The sequence below is a fragment of the Tachypleus tridentatus genome, chromosome 12 (assembly GCF_004210375.1).
Source record: "Tachypleus tridentatus isolate NWPU-2018 chromosome 12, ASM421037v1, whole genome shotgun sequence".
Lineage (NCBI taxonomy): Eukaryota > Metazoa > Arthropoda > Merostomata > Xiphosura > Limulidae > Tachypleus > Tachypleus tridentatus.
The window spans coordinates 81,442,901-81,464,390 of record NC_134836.1 but is presented as its reverse complement, the minus strand read 5'-3'; the positions used below and the strand labels follow the sequence as shown (position 1 = coordinate 81,464,390).

Below are 21,490 nucleotides of genomic sequence, written 5' to 3'. Positions count from 1 at the left end.
AATTATTATTTTGTGCCATAGATTTAGTTAGAAGTCGTTAGGATGTACTTCTTTTTTCTAATTAGAATTCAAAATAAAGGATATACGTACAACAAGCTCGCTGTTCACAGGTGTGCGGAGAATTTTTCAGAGTGGACTACACAGTTTTTTTCCAAATTAGGTAATGAGTTTTCCAGAATGAAAATAAAACTCGCCCGAATCACCATATCGTCATTTTCTAATTTTACCCTACTATTAGTATTTTGCCCCCAGCCTTCCCTCCTCGTACGTCTACGTCGACGCTGTCTACGTCCGAAATAATGTTCTACGAAAATAATGAGTATTGTAGTTAAATTAAAAGTTTAAACTATCTTACCACGTTTTACCTTATTATGTGGTAAAAAGTGTGTTAAATCTGTAAACTTTAATGAAAACTACAATAACCACAACTATAACCATGAAGCAAAATAGTTTCACGTCAAAATTTATGAATCTAAATGAACCAAAAATTAATAGTGAATTGTTTAGTGGTTAAAGTTATATTATACTAAAAATATATTACATGATAAAAAATTAGTGCTTGTTTGTTATTTTTTATCGCTAATCTAACAATGGATTATTTATGTCCTAGTGGTTTGTGCGCTGGTCTGCTAAACGAAAGGTCGAATTAAAGTTTGCGTTACGATGCCACTGAACATTCTCCGCGTTTCGTGCTGTCCATGCGTTATATGAATGACATTAAATCCTATTGTACAGTCTAAGTAAAACAAACAAGAGTCCACGAATCAGTAGATGCTGATGTTTGGTTTCCCTCTCTCTGGTTAGCAGTTCAACATGCATCAGGTTACACCTGAACCATAGGGTGATCTGAGCTGTCCCTTTAGTCTTCGTGTGAATAAAGCGTCGCTAAACTTAAAAATACCAATGATCATCAAAATACTTTCTATGAGTTGAGTAAATCGTAAAATATTCCACTAGTAGTTAAATTCGCAAAACTATAAAACAATTAATACTGAATAAAATATTTATTTGACTATTACACCTGGTTTTGGGAATATTCCGTGCGTCTCTTTTCATTCGTAAAGTTGTAAAAGAGGTTTGTGTAAAATAGATGGGAATTTTATTTAATTTTGAAATGAAACAAGCTATTGATACGAATTTGTCATGAACCAAATTAAGATTCCAAATTTCAATATTTTTATCGCAATAATCAATATATCAACACAACACAAAACTTTTAATTACGTATATATATATATATTCAAATATTAAAAAAGATACACGTCAAGTCACTTAAGTAAATTACTATTTGTAATATTATATTTGTAGAGCAGTAAAAAATACATTCTATTAACTTTATTTTTCTGACTTCGTACCAGATCAGTAGAAGTTCATTGAAACTTAATACATTTTAATTTTCATTTAAAGTGAAAAGCTGTAGTATGGGTAGATTGATTAACTATTCTGTTTCCACCGCAGGAATGGAGCTCAAGTTTTTTAGCGTTATAAACCACTGAGCCACAGTCAATAGCTTAAAACACAATAATATTACCGTAGTGATATTTAAAACAAAAGAATGTATGTGTGAACGTTAGTGGAGAAAATACGAGAAACAAATATATTTTATACCTATTTTAAATACATCTGGGAATCCAGCAAAATATATTCTGGATGACAAATTTTCTAAACGTTTCCAAACCATTTAAATGTTATGTCGATTAAGCAGAATTTACTGTTTAAACTATGTGGAATTTTTTCTCAAGGCCTTAATTTCCTGATATATAAAAGTTATATCAGGCACAACTCTGCAATACCTTGAAACCAAAAGAGTTAAAGGTTACAACTCAGGCCCTGCATGGCCAGGTGGTTAATGCACTTGACTCGTAATCCGAGGAGCACGGGTTCGAATCCCCGTCACACCAAACATGTTTACTCTTTTAGCTGTGTGAGCGTTATAATGTGACGGTCAATTCCATTTTCGGTTGGTAAAAGAGTAGCTCAAGAGTTGGCGGTTGGTGGTGATGACTAGCTAGCTGCCTTCCCTCTAGTCTTATACTGCTAAATTAGGAACGGCTAGCGCAGATAGCCCTCGAGTAGCTTTGCGCGAAATTCAAACCAAACCAATTAACCACTGTAAACACCTAAGATTATCAGTTTCATTTTGAGTTGCTCCAATAACCACTGCAAACATTTTCCCAATTTAATCCTATTAAAACAGTCGGTTTTGTTCTGAGTTGCATGGTTAACCACCGGATACATTTACCCAATGTTATCTTACTAAGATTGGTTATATATAACTATGAAATTTTCTCAGTCTTCAAACTAATACTGACACTAAGAGTACTTACACTGAACAAATTGTTATCGCTTTTAGATACAAACAACTTCGGGGTTCCTTTGTTCACGTTAACTTTACTAACTATACTCAACTCTCCTGACATCATTGTGTAACTTGTCGATACATTGATAATCGAATCTCAGTGACATTTCCTAAAAATCATTTTTGTATTAGAAATATTTTTACATATTTATCAGAATATATTATACACTATTTCTGTGACATTTGCAACTTGCTGTACATTAATTAAAATAGTGATAAATCAGTGACACATCTTGTGAACACAGACGATACGTATTAAAAATGTAATCTCAACTTACTAATCTCAAGACAGTGTTCACACATATGACTTTTCTCGTCTCAGATTTGTTGTAAGATTTACATCAACAAACCGTTATTTACGTTAATGCGATGAACAACGCTTTATTTATACTCTAGGTATAAATCTCTATTTGTTTAAAACGATAAATTTACTGTCTTGTAACTTTTGAGATCCTCCACCTTTTTTCAGTATTACCTTTCACGTATGAGCTTTATTATTTCTTTACACTTTTTTCTACTTCTCTTTTACTTACGTCATTTATTTACAACTTATTTTCTAGTATTGTTTGTTTCTTTGGTTGGTTGTTTTTGAATTTCGCGCAAAGCTACTCGAGGGCTGTCTGCGCTAGCCGTCACTAATTTAGCAATGTAAGACTAGAGGGAAAGCAGCTAGTCATCACCACCCACCGCCAACTCTTGGGCTGCTCTTTTACCAACGAATAGTGGGATTGACCGTCACATTATAACGCCTCCACGGCTGGGAGGGCGAGCATGTTTGGAGCGACTGGGATTCGAACCCATGACCCTCGGATTACGAGTCGAACGCCTTAACACGCTTGGCCATGCCGGACTCGGGCTCTCTAATATTGTTACATAACACTCCAAACAATGTTTCGCAAGTTCTCCTGTTGTTACTTTTTTTAGTGACGTACAATAGAAAAGACCGTAGGACGCGGAAAAATTTAAAAACTGATAAAACTCACATTATAACAAACACTTTATTATTATTTGCAAAATTTCGGGCAGAAGCGCGTCGTCACGCAGATTAAACCGTGTTACATAGAAAAAAAGGTTCAGACAAATTTGTTGAAAAGTTAAATAATATAAAGAGATTTAAATTACGAACATACGTTTTTCGTGGAGCGCGTTAATCAATATATTGTTAGATGAAAAATTCTTGAAGCGGTTCTATAAGCAGTCTTAAAAATAGAAAACAGGTATTAAAGTGATAGAAATAACTATGCGATTTCTATGCAACACAGTTTAATTGTTTGTTTGTTTTGAATTTTGCGCAAAGCTACTCGAGAGCTATCTGCGCTAGCCGTTCCTAATTTAGCAGTCTAAGACTAGAGGAAAGGCAGCTAGTCATCACCACCCACTGCCAACTCTTGGGCTACTCTTTTACCAACAAATAGTGGGATTGACCGTCACATTATAACGCCCCCACGGCTGGGAGGGCGAGCATGTTTGGTGCGACCGGGATTCGAACCCGCGACCCTCAGATTACGAGTCGAACGCCTTAACACGCATGGCCATGCCGGGCCAACACAGTTTAAGCTGCCTGAGAAAGGTTTCTGCCTGAAAAGTTGCAGATAATATGTTTATGTTACACTTTTTTTTTTAGCCAATTCTGGACAATTATTTTCATTTCTTCATTAATATTCGAATATGCTGTGTTGTTGTTTTTTTTACTTTAGAAAATCACCTGAAGAATAATTTAGGTTCAAAATGTTGAGTCAAATTAAAGTTTTTCCTAGATTTTATTACTAGTGAAAATAATGTACCTGTTTTTGGATCTATATGGAGAGGAGAGATGCCCATATGTGCTGGAGGTGGTTGTGTGAAAGAATCACGATTATACATCATGAAAGGAAGAGGGGATGATGGATGAGTTGAAGAAACAATGTGAACATTACCAACCTAAGAAAGAATAAACCAATGGGACCATTACCAACCTACAAAAGAATAAATAAATAAAAGCTGATTATAAATACTTAAGAAAAATTATTTTCTTACGCCAATTTTGCTTTAATTAAAATAGCCACATTTATCATACCAAAATATATTTTGCACATAGCTGAACTTTATCATAACTAATTTCAATTTCTTTTCTTCTGATTTATTCTAAAATTTATCTCACTAATCCTCATTTCTGTAAATACTATTGTGGAGGGAAAGCAATTTATGCAGTTAACTTAGAGAATTATCCCAAATTTATAAATATGTGGGTAAACAGAGATTATTACTGTGCAAATGAATTTTGAGACATGTTATACATTTTGGCATGTAAAGTCACTTTTTTATGTATTCACTTGGCATCGACAAATCTGTGTTCAGTAGTTAATCATTAGCTGTCCTGAAATAAGTGAAAGCTTTTGTTATACTTGCTCTAGCAATACAAAGATGCTGAAATGTACTTCATATCTATAAAAAAAAACCTTCGTTTGGGTTGATAAAAAAATTGGAGAAGCAACATACTTGAATATGGTTCTAAGGTGGAATAGATGTAATTAAAGCATGCTCAAATATTTTTTTGAAATATTTCATTTACTCACTGGAATTTACAACTGTAACAATAAAATACAATAATAATCATTCTGAAAAGTATTTACTTGTGTATAGTATCCATACAAAGTCTTAAAAATTAATGCAATTTAGCTAGTTGAATAAAATATTTTAAATATTGTTTGTGTTATTTTTGTTTGCTGTTTTTTGCTTTTATGCACAAAACTGCACAATTGTTTATCTGTATTCTGCTCATCTTGAGCATCAAACCCTCCTTTTCAGCACTATAAGCTATCAAATGTTTTTGATTCACTGAGAAGACCTACTTAAAATCCAATGATTATAATTAACGTTTTGTACCTTACATCTTTCATTAATTATACTTAACAGAATTTTCCCACTTTTTAAAATATTGATGTTAGTTTGCTAAATTTATTATCTTGAGAAAACAGCTTCAAAGTAAATGTTTGTATAATAGTGTCAACTGAAAACCTTTCCACATACTAAATAATCCATCTACTAATATCATCACATGAAATATAAATACTTATTACTAGTACATCTAATACCCAAGATCAAATATAAACTTTTATTTTTTGTTAATTGATATAATCAATAAGTTATTAGCATTTTAACATGTAGATTTCATGTGCACCAGCACCACAGATATCTGCTTGATATCATTTATTGTCCTCTTATTTTCTATATTATTATCAGTTAACCCACAGTAGATAGAAATTCAGGCAGTATATATTATTTGCACAGTGCATTTGGCAGCATGGCAGGTTGACTGATATTCCCTGACAAGATTCTTTTGATCTTCCCGACAACTCCCTCCTGTACGTGAGTCCAATGTAGAAATTCTACATAATACGCCAGTTGTCAATTCTCACCAGTGATAGATGATGGTTTAAATTAGGTGTTTCAATGTGCAATGATAATTAGTATCATACAGTGGCTGACTACTGCAGTTGTTTGGTAAGCTCACTTCACCAAATAGCATTATAAACAACGATAAAAAGTACTGGCTACAACAAAAGGTGGGAACCCAGGCAAGAGATAGGGGATTACAACTCCCAAAGAGAGAAATGTATTGAAGACACACATGGCTCCATTAGCTAAGCTGATACATTTGATTCCTCCACAAACAAAAGCAACAGCAGGCAGATGTGAAGCAGATTGACAAATCCCAACCTTTTCTCTGGTCTTTAACCATTTTACTACTCCTGTCCCATTGCAGGAACTTTCATACAACAAGAAAATTGGCCCAAGCTTCTTTCTTTTTTCCACTTCATTAGGTATGTTTAAAAGAAACTATTCCCCCTCTTCAATACAAATGGTCTGACAGTTTTCAATGAAATGGGAAAAATACGATAGAAAATCCATTTTGAATACAGATGTTCACCCATTTTTAAACATTTTCTTATTCTCTTTTGTGTTATTACATAACAACTCTGTTTTAAAAATAAAGGACTAATCCTAATCTAGTATTCAATTGCATGGTATGAAAACAAAATAAACCATTTACATATTAATTTGTTTACTTAAAACCATTCTTGATCTATTTACTTTTAAACAAACAATGCAACATTAGCTTATTATTAAATATGTATTTTTTATCTTTATGAATTTTAAAAATAAAAAACCTGTAACTTGCTATGTTCTCAGTCACATATTAACAATAAGTCTGCAATTTTCCAAAGGCAATACTAGTAATACTTGTTTTTATTAACTTACTACATTTACTTCTAATGGCAATTTTTCCTCATCAATGAGCTTTAATTTATTTGTAAAAGAAGATCAAAAATATTATATCCAGCTGTAATGATTGGATAAGGTAATTTTAAAATAACTTTTCATATATTGAGTATTTAATTTAGTGGTAGCCAATAAAAAAATAATACAGACATTTCCATAATGTATCTTTTTCTTTAAAACAATGAAAATGAATATAGATATTAGGGACTTGTTTTAAAACTGGCAAGAAGAATCAGGAGTTTTAGACAAAAAAGAAAACTAAACAAAGTAACAGCATGATGCTACATCACTTCCTTAATTTTCTCTCATTTATCTATCAATAAATTTATATTTTCATAAAATGCTTTCAAGTTAGATAACAAAATTTACATTCCTTATATGTAAGCTTATGTGACATTTATTATTCTTGAATGCTCACTTTAAAATAAATATGCAGGTGTGTGTGAGCATGTATCATTTGATTAAATTAAAATTTACAAAATTCTACAAATCCTTGGCTTATTTTCAAAAGTTTAATTCATAGCTTGTAGTATAAAATATAATAATTTTGCTAACTGAATGTAATAGTATTATTTGCTATAAACGAAGTTGTTAGCTTAAATCCTTTCATTATAGATATTGATAAAAATGTAACATTTTCAATTAGTTACCTCAAATTACATCCTGAAAATCAGTTGATCTAAACTATGTATATCTAATATTGATCAACAAATTCTTATAAAATTCGTATTAATGTGAACCATACCTTTCAAAATGTTTACAGGTAAGGTTTATATTAATAAGAATTTTATAAGAATTTACTGCACTATAAATACAAACTTAAAAGCAAATGTGAAATGAAATATATTTTTTTATGACACATCAAGTACATTTCTAATGAAGCTATTAAGAACAATGTGGAGTATTTCTAATTAAGGTATTAAGAACAGTGTAAAGAATTTTATAGGAAGCTATTTAGTGAATAGTATTATTTGGAAAATATACAGCCTTAAGCGGGTGTTTTTTTTTTTCTTATAACAAAGCCACATCGGGCTATCTGCTGAGCCCACCGAGAGGACTCGAACCCCTAATTGTAGCATTGTAAGTCCAAAGACATAATCTGTACTAGTGGGAGGCAGCCTTAAGCTATCTTCCTTTTAAAAGTTTAAGATCAAAATTTTTATATACGATTGAAGGTAAGTGAAAAAAAATGGTTTGTGTTCACTGCATAGCATTTCTAAACCCATTTTGCTACCAACAATAAAACTTTAATTGTTCATGTTCAATAGCTAAGACTGTGAGTTGAAAAATCAGTCACTTCACTCATGCAGTTTTATTGGTTAATTTTAAAGTCTCAAGTGAGACGTCTTACACTCGTCTCAGTGTTTTGCTATATTTCCAAGCTTATTAAAATCTGACTGACTGAGAGTCAAAGTAACCTTGCAAGCCGAAATAATTGATTATTTCCTTCAACTCTTCCCCCCCTAACATAAGTAACTTTTCAAGTTCGAACTTCCAGGCTCGCATTATAATCCATATAGCATTCTAGTTGGGAGTTCTCAATTATCATGATACTCTAGGTACAAGTAGTCCACTTGAAAAAGCGGTTTCTTCTGTATCTTCATTTTGGAAGTGGTGGGTAAAGTTTAGTGAGCCACCTTACAATGTAAAAAATGAACAACCAGGCAATATTCGTTCACTCTTAACATTTTGTCCATGTGCATGATCAAGAAACAGTTAGAAAGGACATTGATAAATTTTTGTGCCTTTCTTATTTCATTCCATAAATTTGAAAAGAAAATCAAGCGTACGAAGCTAGTTTGTTTCGTGTAAATTAATCACTGATGGAGGATTAGAGAATGTTATTCCACAACAAAAAATCAGTTGCTATAGAAACTTCTTCGATTCAAAGTGCAAGTATAAACATTTAATCATCACGAACCTTAAAAACTGAAACGGTAAACAATATGACAAACGGACTTGTGTCTTTAGAATTACGTAAATATTATCGTTTTTGTAATGAACTACAAACATAACGAATTTATTTTGTTCAAGTTTACTTTTTCAAAACTATAATTTCTCATTATTTCAAGAAGATAAATGACAAAAGAAACAACAAATGAATGAAGATCAATAGATTGTTTTCTTTTAAAAAACACTTTTGAATGATTTGTACTTGTTTAGCTGGAAATTTGTGTTGTCATTATAATTTAATTAAGTTCCAATATTAGTAAATGTAATTATATTTATTTATTGAAGACTTTTTAAGTGTTATCACTGCGTATATCTTAATCTGCATCATTTGTATTTTCACATTTAATACAATTTTAGTATTTTATGATTTTGGCTTATTAATGGTTGTATTAATATTTTAAATTTAATTTTTCAAAACCAAATTATTTACAATTGTTTATTGTTATTGCTAGCCGTCTCTAATTTAGCAGTGTAAGACAAGAGGGAAGGTAGCTAGTCATCGCCACCCATCGCCAACTCTCGGGCTAATCTTTTACCAACGAATAGTGGGATTGATCGTAACATTATAACGCCCTCACGGCTGAAAGGGCGAGCATGTTTGGTGCGACGTGGATTCGACTCCGCGACCCTCGGATTACGAGTCGAACGTCTTAACCCACCTGGCCAAGCCGGGGCCTCACATAAATAACATAGATATAAAGGAAACACTCTAATTGTATTAAATGACAAGAATTTTCATGAAGGTCAGTTAATTTTGTACAAAGAAGATCTGTGTTCGAGATGATAGCATAGGAACGAGTGTGTGTTTTTTTTTTTATAGCAAAGCCACATCGGGCTATCTGCTGTGCCCACCGAGGGGAATCGAACCCCTGATTTTAGCGTTGTAAATCCGTAGACATCCCGCTGTACTAGCGAGGGGCCATAGGAACGAAACTACCAAAAATGTATCCAATTCTGTCTTTTATTGCTGTATATTATCTCTTATTATAATATTATGGGTATCAGGGTAAAAACCAGAGGACTAATAGACTTTCTGTGTAAATTTGCATTAACTTCTGTATTGTTTTTATGATGACATTGGTTATTTAAACTAAATAGAACGAGTTTTATTGTTTTGAAAACATTAATTACTTTGTATGAATAAGTGGGTTTACTTGTTTGTAACCAATTAAGTTAATAACACTGAAATCTATTGATGAACGGATGTTACGTATTATAATTTATTTCGGACAAATCTCGGATTTGTTATGTTACCTATGTGTGTATGTGTCTATATATATATATACATTATTGGATACTTTATGCCTGTTCTTTTATAGCATTTTCTTTGGTATAATCTCTTTTTTGGCATTATCTTTGTTTCTTCTATCTTATCTTGTATTATGATTTTGTAAGCTTTTCTTTCTCCTTCAGGCATAATCAGCTTTTCTGTTTGTGCTTATACAGCTCATTCATTTTGAATCACTTTGATGTAAAATTATTCTAAACAGCGTTTTTCTAAATACACTCAAAAGTATTTGTTTATGACATATAAATAAGTGGTTATTGATAAAGAATTTTCTATAAGTTCTGTAATAAAAATTAGCAAATATGATAGTCGAAGGAATTATTTGTATCAGTTTCATTTCAACTATTTTTTTCTTTTATTTCTTATAAACGCACCAATGTGATTACTGGTTGTTGTCGTAACGGATCTACCGTTATACATTTATTTTAAATATCTACCCTTGTTTCAATGTGCTTTCTTTTTCGTGTTTATTTTTGCATGTGGCCCGGCATGGCCAAGCGTATTAAGGCATGCGACTCGTTATCTGAGGGTCGCGGGTTCGCATCCCCGTCGCGCCAAACATGCTCGCCCTTTCAGCCGTGGGGGCGTTATAATGTGACGGTCAATCCCACTATTCGTTGGTAAACGAGTAGCCCAAGAATTGGCAATGGGTGGTGATGACTAGCTGCCTTCCCTCTAGTCTTACACTGATAAATTAGGGACGGGAAGCGCAGATAGCCCTTGTGTAGCTTTGCGCGAAAATCAAAAACAAACAAACCTCAATATCACATACTTTAAACAATAAACTCGAAATGGTGATTAAGATTGTTTGAATTATTGGAGTTATGAAAGCAATGATGATATATTTGATGGCTGACCAACAAAAGATCTACTGAACTGTGATTCAACACAACACGAGACAACCAAAATCTACGGCCGCATTTTTCACTTAGTAAGAACGCACGCAGGGATTTTCCACTGTTTGGCTTTCAAACCTTAAATGCACTGTGAATTAAAACTTTTTTCAACATGTCACAGAAGATTATACGAACCGAACATTTCAGAGAAAAAGGTTTGTTTGTTTTGGAATTTCGCACAAAGCTACTCGAGGGCTATCTGTGCTAGCCGTCCCTAATTTAGCAGTGTAAGACTAGAGGGAAAGCAGCTAGTCATCACCAACTCTTGGGCTACTCTTTTACCAACGAAAAGTGGGATTGACCGTCACATTATAACGCCCCCACGGCTGGGAGGGCGAACATGTTTGGCGCGACTCGGGCGCGAACCCGCGACCCTCAGAGTACGAAGCGCACGCCTTAACGCGCTAGGCCAAGCCGGACCTCGCAGAGAAAAAGGAAAAAACAGGAATAGAAAATAAAGGGACAGCAGGGTGTTGGTAGATCAACGCAGTACATCATAGAACACCTCTAGGCGAATGAGTGAAGAAAACAAGACCTAATAATGTACGACGAAGCGTGATTTATCATGTAAGAAACCACTTAAAGTAAAACTATTAAACTTTTAAAGAAACTTATAAGGACCTACCAAATATAGAAATAATTAAATCATTATAACTATAAAAAAGTATGTTATTAATAGCTCTGTAATTTCAATATATTTAACAATTCGTGAAAAAAATTAACTATTAATAGTTGCATGATGTAAGTTCGCTTTCCATACAATACTAACATTACTTACAATAATTAATCAGAGTAGTTTCCAGTTTATTATATACACCCGGTTAAGCTTTTGTGACCTAGGTAATGAAATTTTTCAAATTTACCCATTTTCCAGAACATTTCAGGTAGATTCAGTGCTGAGTAGCTGATAAAGAATTTTCTCGAACTTACAAGAATTTTTAAGAACCTTTTAGATTTTTCTAGAACTTTCCGTAGTAACATATATATATATATAAGCTCACCACTTCAGTTTAGTTCTAACTGCCTAAGTGAACACATAGACCAATCTGATTTTATCAAAAATGACATGAAAAAGCTGCAAGCATTCTCCAGACGCATTCTGCTGTGTATGTGGCTAAAATGTGTGAAGCCTACAAAGCATATTTTGACATGCTTGTCGGGGATCAAGACAAACCCTGGGCACCTTATTTTACCTGTGAGCACTGCAAAAAAACTCTAGAAAGTAAGACGGACAATTTTTGCTTGCTTGAATAGTAATATTTTATTTATACAAATTTTATACCTTTTAAAATTTAAATATCTTTTATTTTTTTAAATTTCCGATAGTATAGAAAAAATATCACATATAAAATATTTTGCATGAACCTCTTACACATTAGTTGTGGATGAAATAAATGTATTCTTCATATTAACAATTTTATTTTGCTCTTTTGCAAGATGTTACAGAGAGGGAAAACAGAGCCATGAAGTTCGCTATTCCAAGAATTTGGCGTGAACCCACTGACCATTCAAGCATTTGCTACATCTGCATGGCAGACCCTCACAAACGTTGAGCTGACAAGAATGCATCTGCTATTATGTATCCGGACCTTCCATCTCCATCGCTCCAATGCCACACTGTCCTGAGCTCCCTGTACCCACTCCGCCAGAAAGAAAGCAGCCTCCTCAGAATAAAGCAGCAAATCAAAAGAGGAGGTAGACGTTGAAGATCCAGATTACAATATCAGAAATGCACGTGGTGAGAGAAACCCATACTACCCCAACCAAAGAGACCTCAATGGCTTGATCAGAGATCTTGGTCTAACAAAGTCGAATGCCGAGATTATATCTGGGGGCTGATACGTAAAAGTGATTTACATTACAGTCGCAAATCTCGAAAAACTACTCATTTCTAAACATTTTTGTATAACTTTAGTATAAGTACATTTAAATCTTGATTCATATGTTGTTTTATTTAGACCTTATGTAAATGAAAATGTGCAAATTTGCCCGTTTTCACATAGAAAATAGGTTAATTTCTAAATTCCATTATCCAGGTCACAAAAGCCAAGTTTGAATGGAATAATGACTATTTTCTGTACTTTTATAACATAAGCAATTAAGAACTAACACATACTATCCAGAAACAAAATTTGGGTTACATAGTGTTATTGTTATTCAAACTCAACACAAAAACTTTTTGGAATATATTTCAGTGTAAACAAAAAAATGTTCAATAATAATTTTCTCTGAAAACAAAAAGAAAAATAGAGAATAAAACCTGAATCTAAAGATGGCGATTAACTTTGAATTCAAAGTACACATCATGGTGAGAACAATAAATAATTAATGGTGCACATCATCATGGCAACAATAAGAACAAATGAAGCAAAGTATGAGAACTTGTAAATAAAAGTCCTTATATTCTAACAGTCATTAACCGTAAATGTTATTGTTCTAGAAAGTATTTACATCATATAAAATTAACTAACATTCTTACCAAGGCGTGCACATGCACTTCAAACAGTCTTCCTTCAAATTCTACATCTCTAAGCTAGTAGTTACATCGTTTGAAGAAGAATAGTATTGCAGTACCAGGGGCGTAGATTTTTTACACCCGATGAGGTGATAATTTTTGCAACCACTTATGTGGACTGTTCAGTTTGCAAATTGGTAATCTCTGATTACGTGAACCTGAAAGCTGTAAACATGCAGTTACAGAGTAATCTTGTTGCCACGATACTTCAAGGTTTCCATGTAGGTTTGTATAAGTGAGGTGTTGTGAACAGTATTCAAAATGTTAATAGAATAAAGACAAATGTGTCACAAATTAACTGCAACATGAATTTATTCCTGCACACTGCACAGTATAAAAGATGACCATTATACTTGACAAGGTTACTAATAACTTTCATTGCATGAATTACGTTTTCAAATATTAATAAAATTAGTAATTACCCTTGATAAGTTTATATCTACTGAAAAACTGTTCATGTTGTTTGATAAAAATGATTAAAATGTATTTGTGAACTCTTGAAAATTACACATCAATACAATGCAGCACGTAATTATTCATACTTTTCATTAAAGTAAGATTCATTTAGTCCTCTAGTCTACATGTTCCCAAACGTAGACCTCCTTTGTGATGATCTGTTTATGAATTCTTTCAAAAGCTCTTCTAAATTTATCTTATCGACCTCATCTTTGTGAGTGTGACAAACTGCCACATGGTTGAAATGGCACTGAGACATAGTTGACCTTAAACACGTCTTCAACCGTCTTAATGCAGAATAGCTGCGTTCACATTCGCAGCTGGATACTGGACATACAAGCTAAATTTTCATGAGAAGAAACACTTCACTAAACATCTACTGGCTTGTTTCGTGCATTTTACAGTAAGCATCCTTCGCACCTTTCGGAGATACTGCTTTTGTTGTTCCTTTGAACATGGGAAACTGAAACTCGAGCCGTTGTGCAGAGATTTCTGGATAGAAGTTTATAACCGAGTTGTCAATCTTGCCAGATGTGATCATGTTCTGAAGTGCCAGATATTGCCTCAAGTCATTGTTGTCTGCATTCAATCTAGTGGTCAGGTGTTCTATGACTGTGCCCACAAATTCAAAATATTGGCTTCTGTAGTAATCTCTAGCTGTTTTAGAATGGTGTTCTGAGCCATCACCTGTGATCCTTCTGGGGGGTCTGCGAATGCGTGGTAGTTCAATAGGCACCAGATCTAGGGATGTTACCTTTTTCTCAGCTTCATCAAATATCTTGTTGAAATTTTCCTCTGTTCGCAATACCCGCAGTTGCTTAACTGTCATTGCAGATGCTTCAATCATGCCAGATACTGTCGCTGATTTTGCTTGGAATGCACGGTTTAGTTCCTCTAATGCAGCTAATGGATGCTGAGTCATCAACAATCCTAAAACTGTCTTTCCTTTGTCATATCTGTCCAGCAGACCTCATGCTTTCACTGCTACATCTGATTTTTCATTTGCTAATTCAGACAAAGAATCAACAATGTCACTGTAGTGATCATTAGCACATGCAATTGCAGATAGGCGGCACAACCAGTGTTGGACACAGTGGGCGGATGTATTTAACTGGACCATTGTGGCTGTCTGACGATACAATATTTTCAAAGATTGTCTTTTATTTGCCTGACCTCTAAAGCAAGACACCAAGTTCATGTACCCACAGAATAGAATCTCGAACACATTCACAAGCTTCAACTGCATATTGCATTATTAAATTAGCTTTGTGTGCTCTGCAGCGAAAAAACAAAGCTGACGGATCCTTCTCTTTTATTTTTGCCTGGCATCCACTGTACACATCACTCATGTTAGCGGCTCCATCATAACTTTGTGCTCTTAATTCTGACAGTGGTAAATTGAGTCCAGTCAGTACCTCAAGTATAGTCGAGGATATTGTTTCACCAGTTGTATTGGAAACACTGTACAAACCAAGAAATGTCTCATGGACGTCAAGGTTCTCATCTACGTATCGTACACATATTGCTTCCTGCTTGGCACCTGTAACATCTTGAGTGCCATCAACCATTAATGCAATGATTTTACTTTGCTGCACTTCGTGTGCTATGTTCCTCAGTATTTGATGGCTGAACATCTCCATAATTTCATTCTGAGCCTGGGGTAATGTGAATGTGGTTTTCTTTGACAAGTAGGCCGTCAACTCAGGATCTTCCTCTTCCAGGAGTTTCATTAACTGCAGGAAGTTTCCCTCTGTATCAGTATGTTCACGTAATGCTACACCTTGACGCAGCAAGAAACGTAAACTTCTGAATATTTTGGCTAGACTTCTTCTGTATTCTTCCTGCTGCTTCTTATTTCCATCATGTAGCTGGGCAGTCACTGGAGTTACATCAAATGAACCTTCTGAAGACATAGCAAATCTATGCTGAGGGGAGGATTGGTGTTCGTTAAATTTCTGTTTTGCCTTTTTCCAGTTGCAAAAACCGGTGGATATAAAGGTATACTCCACTGGTCTCTCCAATTTCCCTGTAAAAATACCTCTATTTTCCACCTTGGCACAATGAAAGCATATGACTTTTTGAGTCTGATTGTCGAACTGCAGCCCTGGAAACTCATCAAACCACTTGCCCTGGAAGTTAATATTTTAAGATTTTGCTTTCTGTCGTGGTATTAGTTGTGCGTCTGGATGATATGGCTTTCCAAACTATATCTGTGGAGTGTCAGATTTTTCATTACTGCACAAACTTGTTTCACAACTATCTGGTGGTTCATGATGTGCAATAGTTGCACAAGCATTTTCAGACTCGTCCTCTGATGAGCATGGTATTTCCTCTGTATGGCAAGTTTTTATTCCTTTGCTTGTGGTTGTTGGATTATCTGCATCTGCACTGTCACTTGTAGTACCAGTAACTGGCTTGCAGAACTGTCTAATATCGTAAAGTTTCAGACGCTTACTTGTCATAATTGGAATCTCTTTTCCAGATGACTCAACAGGCTAAAATATAGTCTTTATTGAAAACCTCTAACGTACAACGTACGAAGACAGAACAGAATGGAACTAGGACTGAACTGTACAATGTATTTAAGTCGAACGCGCGAACCTCACAGTGACTACCGAGCCTACTGACCGCCTGGACATCGCTGGGACAATAATGTGTGCTAGTTACAACACAAGTAATTGCAAGTTTATCGAAAAATACTTAAACTATCACAAATATATTATATTCCTGTTAAAGCTCATCAAAAGGCAAACACGTTGTGATATAATGTCTGTAAGCACATCAATGAAATAAAAACACCTAAACAAAAACTAGCAATACAATTCGAGTAGAGGCTTCAGGCCGTTAAATTCGCTACTTTTGTGTTCTAATTATACAAGAAGATACAATATTTTACCACAAAGCACCAGCACTTTATTAGAGGGCGGTGATAATCTGAAATTTCATGGATTAATGAGGGCCACAAACACAGGTCTAATGAGCCCTGTTGTAAAATCGAGGCTCAGACTAAAGGGAGCGGAGGGGGATGATGTAGGACGCGTTTGGATCCGAGCGGCCCGAACCTGTCGTTATCTGTACACTAAACGTACACTATAATCAGTGGTTTCGGCAGCTAAGGACAGTAAGGCGTTCGACAATAAAACTGGCTAGACATGCATAAGAGCAAATGGCGTAGGAAAACCACACAATATACACATAGGATTGATGCAGCTACAAGCTACAAATGGCCTGCCAGATCTAGATCACAGGAGTTTACGCTTGGGAGTAACATTTTCGAATTTCATGTTCTGTTAAATCTGTTGTGATGAGAATTTTACTTAATCTTACACAACGTACAAGACGTAGGTAAATTCTGAGATAGTACTTGCAAGCCTTGCATGTATACTTAGGACTACTGACTGATACTTATGAACTATCGCTTAGATCGAAAAGCTTAGAAGTACACCTATATTAAAGATGTACATTTCGGCTACTGAGAAAGCCTACATCTAGGCCTAATTATGTAATTCGATTGGTAAGAACACGAGAATCACAAGAACAAACATACAATTTGTAGGCCTGTGATGCAACAAAACAATTCAACAGACCAAACTGTAGGGTGGATGATTGTATGCATAATACCCCCATCTAAAATGAAGGGGGATGTATACCCCCATTCACCCAGGATCTACGCCCCTGTGCAGTACGCTTCTGTATTCATTCAGTTGATGTAATTGTTAGTAAAATGTGTGAATACGTGCGTTGTTTTCTCATTCAACCCGTTTCACTGATCACCAAAAACTCACTAGTATTTTGTCGGTCATTACATCTGGCAACCGATCTTAGTTTCAGTCACTTTAAAAAGTTTTCCTGTTGAAAGATCTCATTATTCTGAATAAAAATAATGTGTACCTCTTATAGTAGAGATGAATTTCGGATAAATTATACTGCTACAACTTTTGCACATTCTCTAGATCTTAAAATACAAACATTAATAAGTGTGTATTGTTTTCATGTACATGACTTATTTTTAACTATCAAATTTACAGTATTCCCCGTCATTTGCAAATCTGGGTAAATTTAACAAGTTTAAAGGAATTACACAAAAGATGGCCCGGCATGGCCAAGTGGTTAAGGAAGTCGACTCGTACTCCGAGTGTCACGGGTTCGAATCCCTTTCACCCCAAACATGCTCGCCTTTCAACCGTGGGGGCGTTATAATACCACTATTCGTTGGTAAAAGAACAGCTCAAGAGTTGGCGATAGGTGGTGATGACTTCCCTCTAGTCTTCCACTGCTAAATTTGGGACGGCTAGCTCAGATAGCCCTCGCATAGCTTTGCTCGAAATTCTAAAACAAACAAACAATCACACAAGAAAACACTCTGAATGGACTGCTTGGACTGTCGAGTCCATCCATTTTACAGAATTATTTAAGTTGAAGTAATTGCTTAACTAATTATTTTGATTTTTTAAAGACTGGTAACTACAATAATAATAATACAATAATGTGATTTACTCTTGTTATAAAACTGAACACACGTGACGATTAAACAATAAAAAATCAAAGGTTTAGAAAAAATGATTTACAAACTAGCACTGATATTTATAAAAACTTATTTTTCTTTCTATGTTGAACAATTTGGAAGCTAGATATCTGTAGCTGATTTTGCCGTTAGAACTAAGTTCTGCAGCATTTTTAAGTGGTTTATAGAGGAGTGAGTAGGTTATGTCAAATTGATTTTGCATATGCATATTAACAACTTACGCAACAAACAAACCCGATATAAAGTCGATGTGGAAAGTGGTGAAATTTATCAGAACTACATTTTGATATCGTTGGGCTTTACATACTAAACATGATGCTATCAAAAAGTGATCGCAGTATGTAAAACCTCTTCTCGACACAAAATAACACACTCAAACCATAAACATGTGCTCAGAATGGGGACTTTATATTTACAAAACGGGAATATTCCTCATACATTAGAAAACAAAAAATCGTGGATCACGTTGAGGAACCAGAATCATCCAGAATAAGACCTGCAGTGAATTACTCCTGCCGTAGTAAACAAAGTGCAGCACTTGTAACAGGTGAGATATGACAAGAGAAGAGATAAGAGGCAAAATCCATCTATCCACTTGACAGTAGACAAAACAATAGAAAAATCTCCTTTTGGAAAAATGACACAAGTTACTTAAAGACAATTTGTTTCCACAATATGATCCAGGAAAGAAATAAAAACAAAAAGTAGAAAATTACATGAACGTTACAACTAACGGGAAAATGGCAAAAGGTAACTTTAATCTACTAGGAGATTTTTGTAAAAAAATAATTTATGATCATAGCAGAATACTTTGTATGGAACAAGTTTAGAATCAGGAGAGTGGGTAGAAAGGTCAAAACAAACTCTACGGCCCCCCGCTAGTACAGCGGTATGTCTCCGGATTTACACCGCTAAAATCATGGGTTCGATTCCCCTCGGTGGGCTGAGCAGATAGCCCGATGTGGCTTTGCTATAAGAAAAACAAAAAAAAACCAAAAAAACAAACAAACTCTACTTATTATCAGACTAATTAATGATCTGGACTTTTTGTACTACACAGAAATACTTACTTTGTACGGAAATAAGGTCAAAAGGTTCACCAAAGCTTACCTTCCATTCAACCGTCAGATACCTCAAACAGTTGTAAAATAAGATGGGAATTCATGATATTTCATACTAGTATGATGCCATCATGGTAAAGACTCCGTACACAGCACCTATGGATTTCTATATGAGTGGATTGATGAAATGGTTCGAAGAAAACTATTACTTCGTACTTTATATTGATTGTGTAAGTCATATAGGAAAGAGTGGTGTGAGTTTGACATGAAACGTTTATGATGGGCCTTTTGCAATGGAGACTACGCTGCAAAACTAATGTAAAGATGAAAGAAAGTCAAATAGAACATTATCAGATACGGTGAAATGGACTCTGACAACCTGTTACAACGTATTAACAGCTATGAAGTAGCAAGACATAATTCGCAAAGTGCTGTGACAATCAAACATTCTTCAGTCAAAAAATGAGTTTTATCTGTAACATTTGTTAAGTTTTGAACATCATTTACTTTTAACACTTTCCAATTGTCCTTTAGTTTTCGTTAAAATGCACGATTAAATTCTTTTCAGAAGCGAAAATTAGAGGAATTCACCAGGTTAATGATAAAAATGTATTAAATCTAAACAGGGACAATTATTTACCATATCTTTAGTCAAATTATTTCAAATAATGTGCTGCTGGGATCTATGTTGGGTTCTCGTAATAACAAATTTGATTGTGAAATGTGGCAAGGTTTCGCCCATCTTAAGTTCTCATTCGAAAAACTACATACACTAAATAACAAACACCAACCCACATGTACACACTTATTATACAGTTACCTTCGTCTTTGCCGCATACATAAATACATATAAAATCTGTAGTAAATTTAATTAGTGTAATCAGTCATTTACACCACTCACACAGTCATGTACACTAACTGGAGTTCGCAGTAGTACACTTGTCAGTTCCTAATTTCGAGCCAGGTACTTTCTCTAGTAATTATATAAAGTAAAAGTGAAAACTAACTAAATTACGTAGGTGGTTCAAAATTAGTGTAGTAGATTTTGTTATTAGGTTGAGAATATGTGTGTATTCTGAATTCATATTAACATAAAAGTATAACCTATAAATTTTCGTTGCTAAGCAACATGACATAAAGGCCATTGTTAGAATGCATCGTTACCAAAACGCACTGGCTTTTCTATATATAAGTTGTTATACAAGGAACCACTTCCTTTTTTAAGTGGTTTTTCGCTATCTTTCCTCTTAAAAAGATGCGCATGCGTATAAGCACACGAATGTGGATAAGATAAGCAGGTGTACACCCTTATGAACCATTTAGAATGCGTTCAAATTTTCAGGTGTCTAGTGTTGTTTTGGTTTTTTGCGCTTGTAGTTAAGACGGTTTGGTTTGGTTTGAATTTTGCGCAAAGCTACACAAGCGCTGTCTACGCTGCTATGGCGATTATATATTCTTTTCTCTGTGTGTGTGTTTTTTTTTCAGTAGCTTTCTTCACAAAAAGACGAGACGCGCTTAATACCCAGGTGCACACAGTCAGGGTCCACGTAGTATGGATGCAAAATTTCGGGTATTTAGGTTCTCTCCTTTTGAACTTAAGGATGTCTCACACACAGAGAGACCCACAGACACGTTATTCTATAGATTTATTATCATTAATAGTATACCCTTTACACCAAGTTCCAAGTGAAGACTGGATTTTTAGTATAAAGTAGATATCAAGGTTCTGTGTGTGCTTTCTTATGGCAAAGCCACATTGCACTATCTGCTCAGTCCATCGCAGGGAATAAAGCCCCTGAGTTTAGCGTTGCAAATCCATGGAGTTACCGCTGTACCAGAGAGGGACATATCAAGGCTGCTATATATCACAAAAACTTATTAATAAACATTCAGCGTCATTTACAAATTTCTTTCTTTTCTTCATTGAATTTTAGTGAGGGGAAAAATCACAACTAATTAGCTAGTTTATTTATTGCGTAAACTGAGCAAGTTAATGTAAATTATTATCAAAAGAACTTGAAATTCAATAACATTTTATGCGAACTTACAAATACTATTTATATTTGAACTATAGTCATTGAGAACAAAGGCTACAAAAGCTTATCTAAATAAGCCAGTTACTTCTTAGTTTCTAATTCAATATATTTTGAAGAGAATGTTAGTTCGTTTGTTGT

General features: G+C 34.5%; 1 protein-coding gene across 5 annotated transcripts in view; it reads right to left on the bottom strand.

Moving 5' to 3' along the window:
- The window catches only part of LOC143233803 (protein pangolin, isoforms A/H/I/S-like), a 144,200-nt gene that overhangs the window by 20,242 nt on the left and 102,468 nt on the right, over positions 1-21,490 (bottom strand). For 4 of the 5 annotated variants that reach the window (XM_076470489.1, XM_076470488.1, XM_076470491.1 and 1 more), the window contains one exon: positions 4,144-4,279. The exons of the other annotated variant lie outside the window; for it this stretch is intronic. In XM_076470489.1, coding sequence (XP_076326604.1) covers positions 4,144-4,279 — 136 coding nt within the window. The remainder of the gene's footprint in view (positions 1-4,143; positions 4,280-21,490) is intronic. 5 annotated transcript variants of the gene reach the window in all.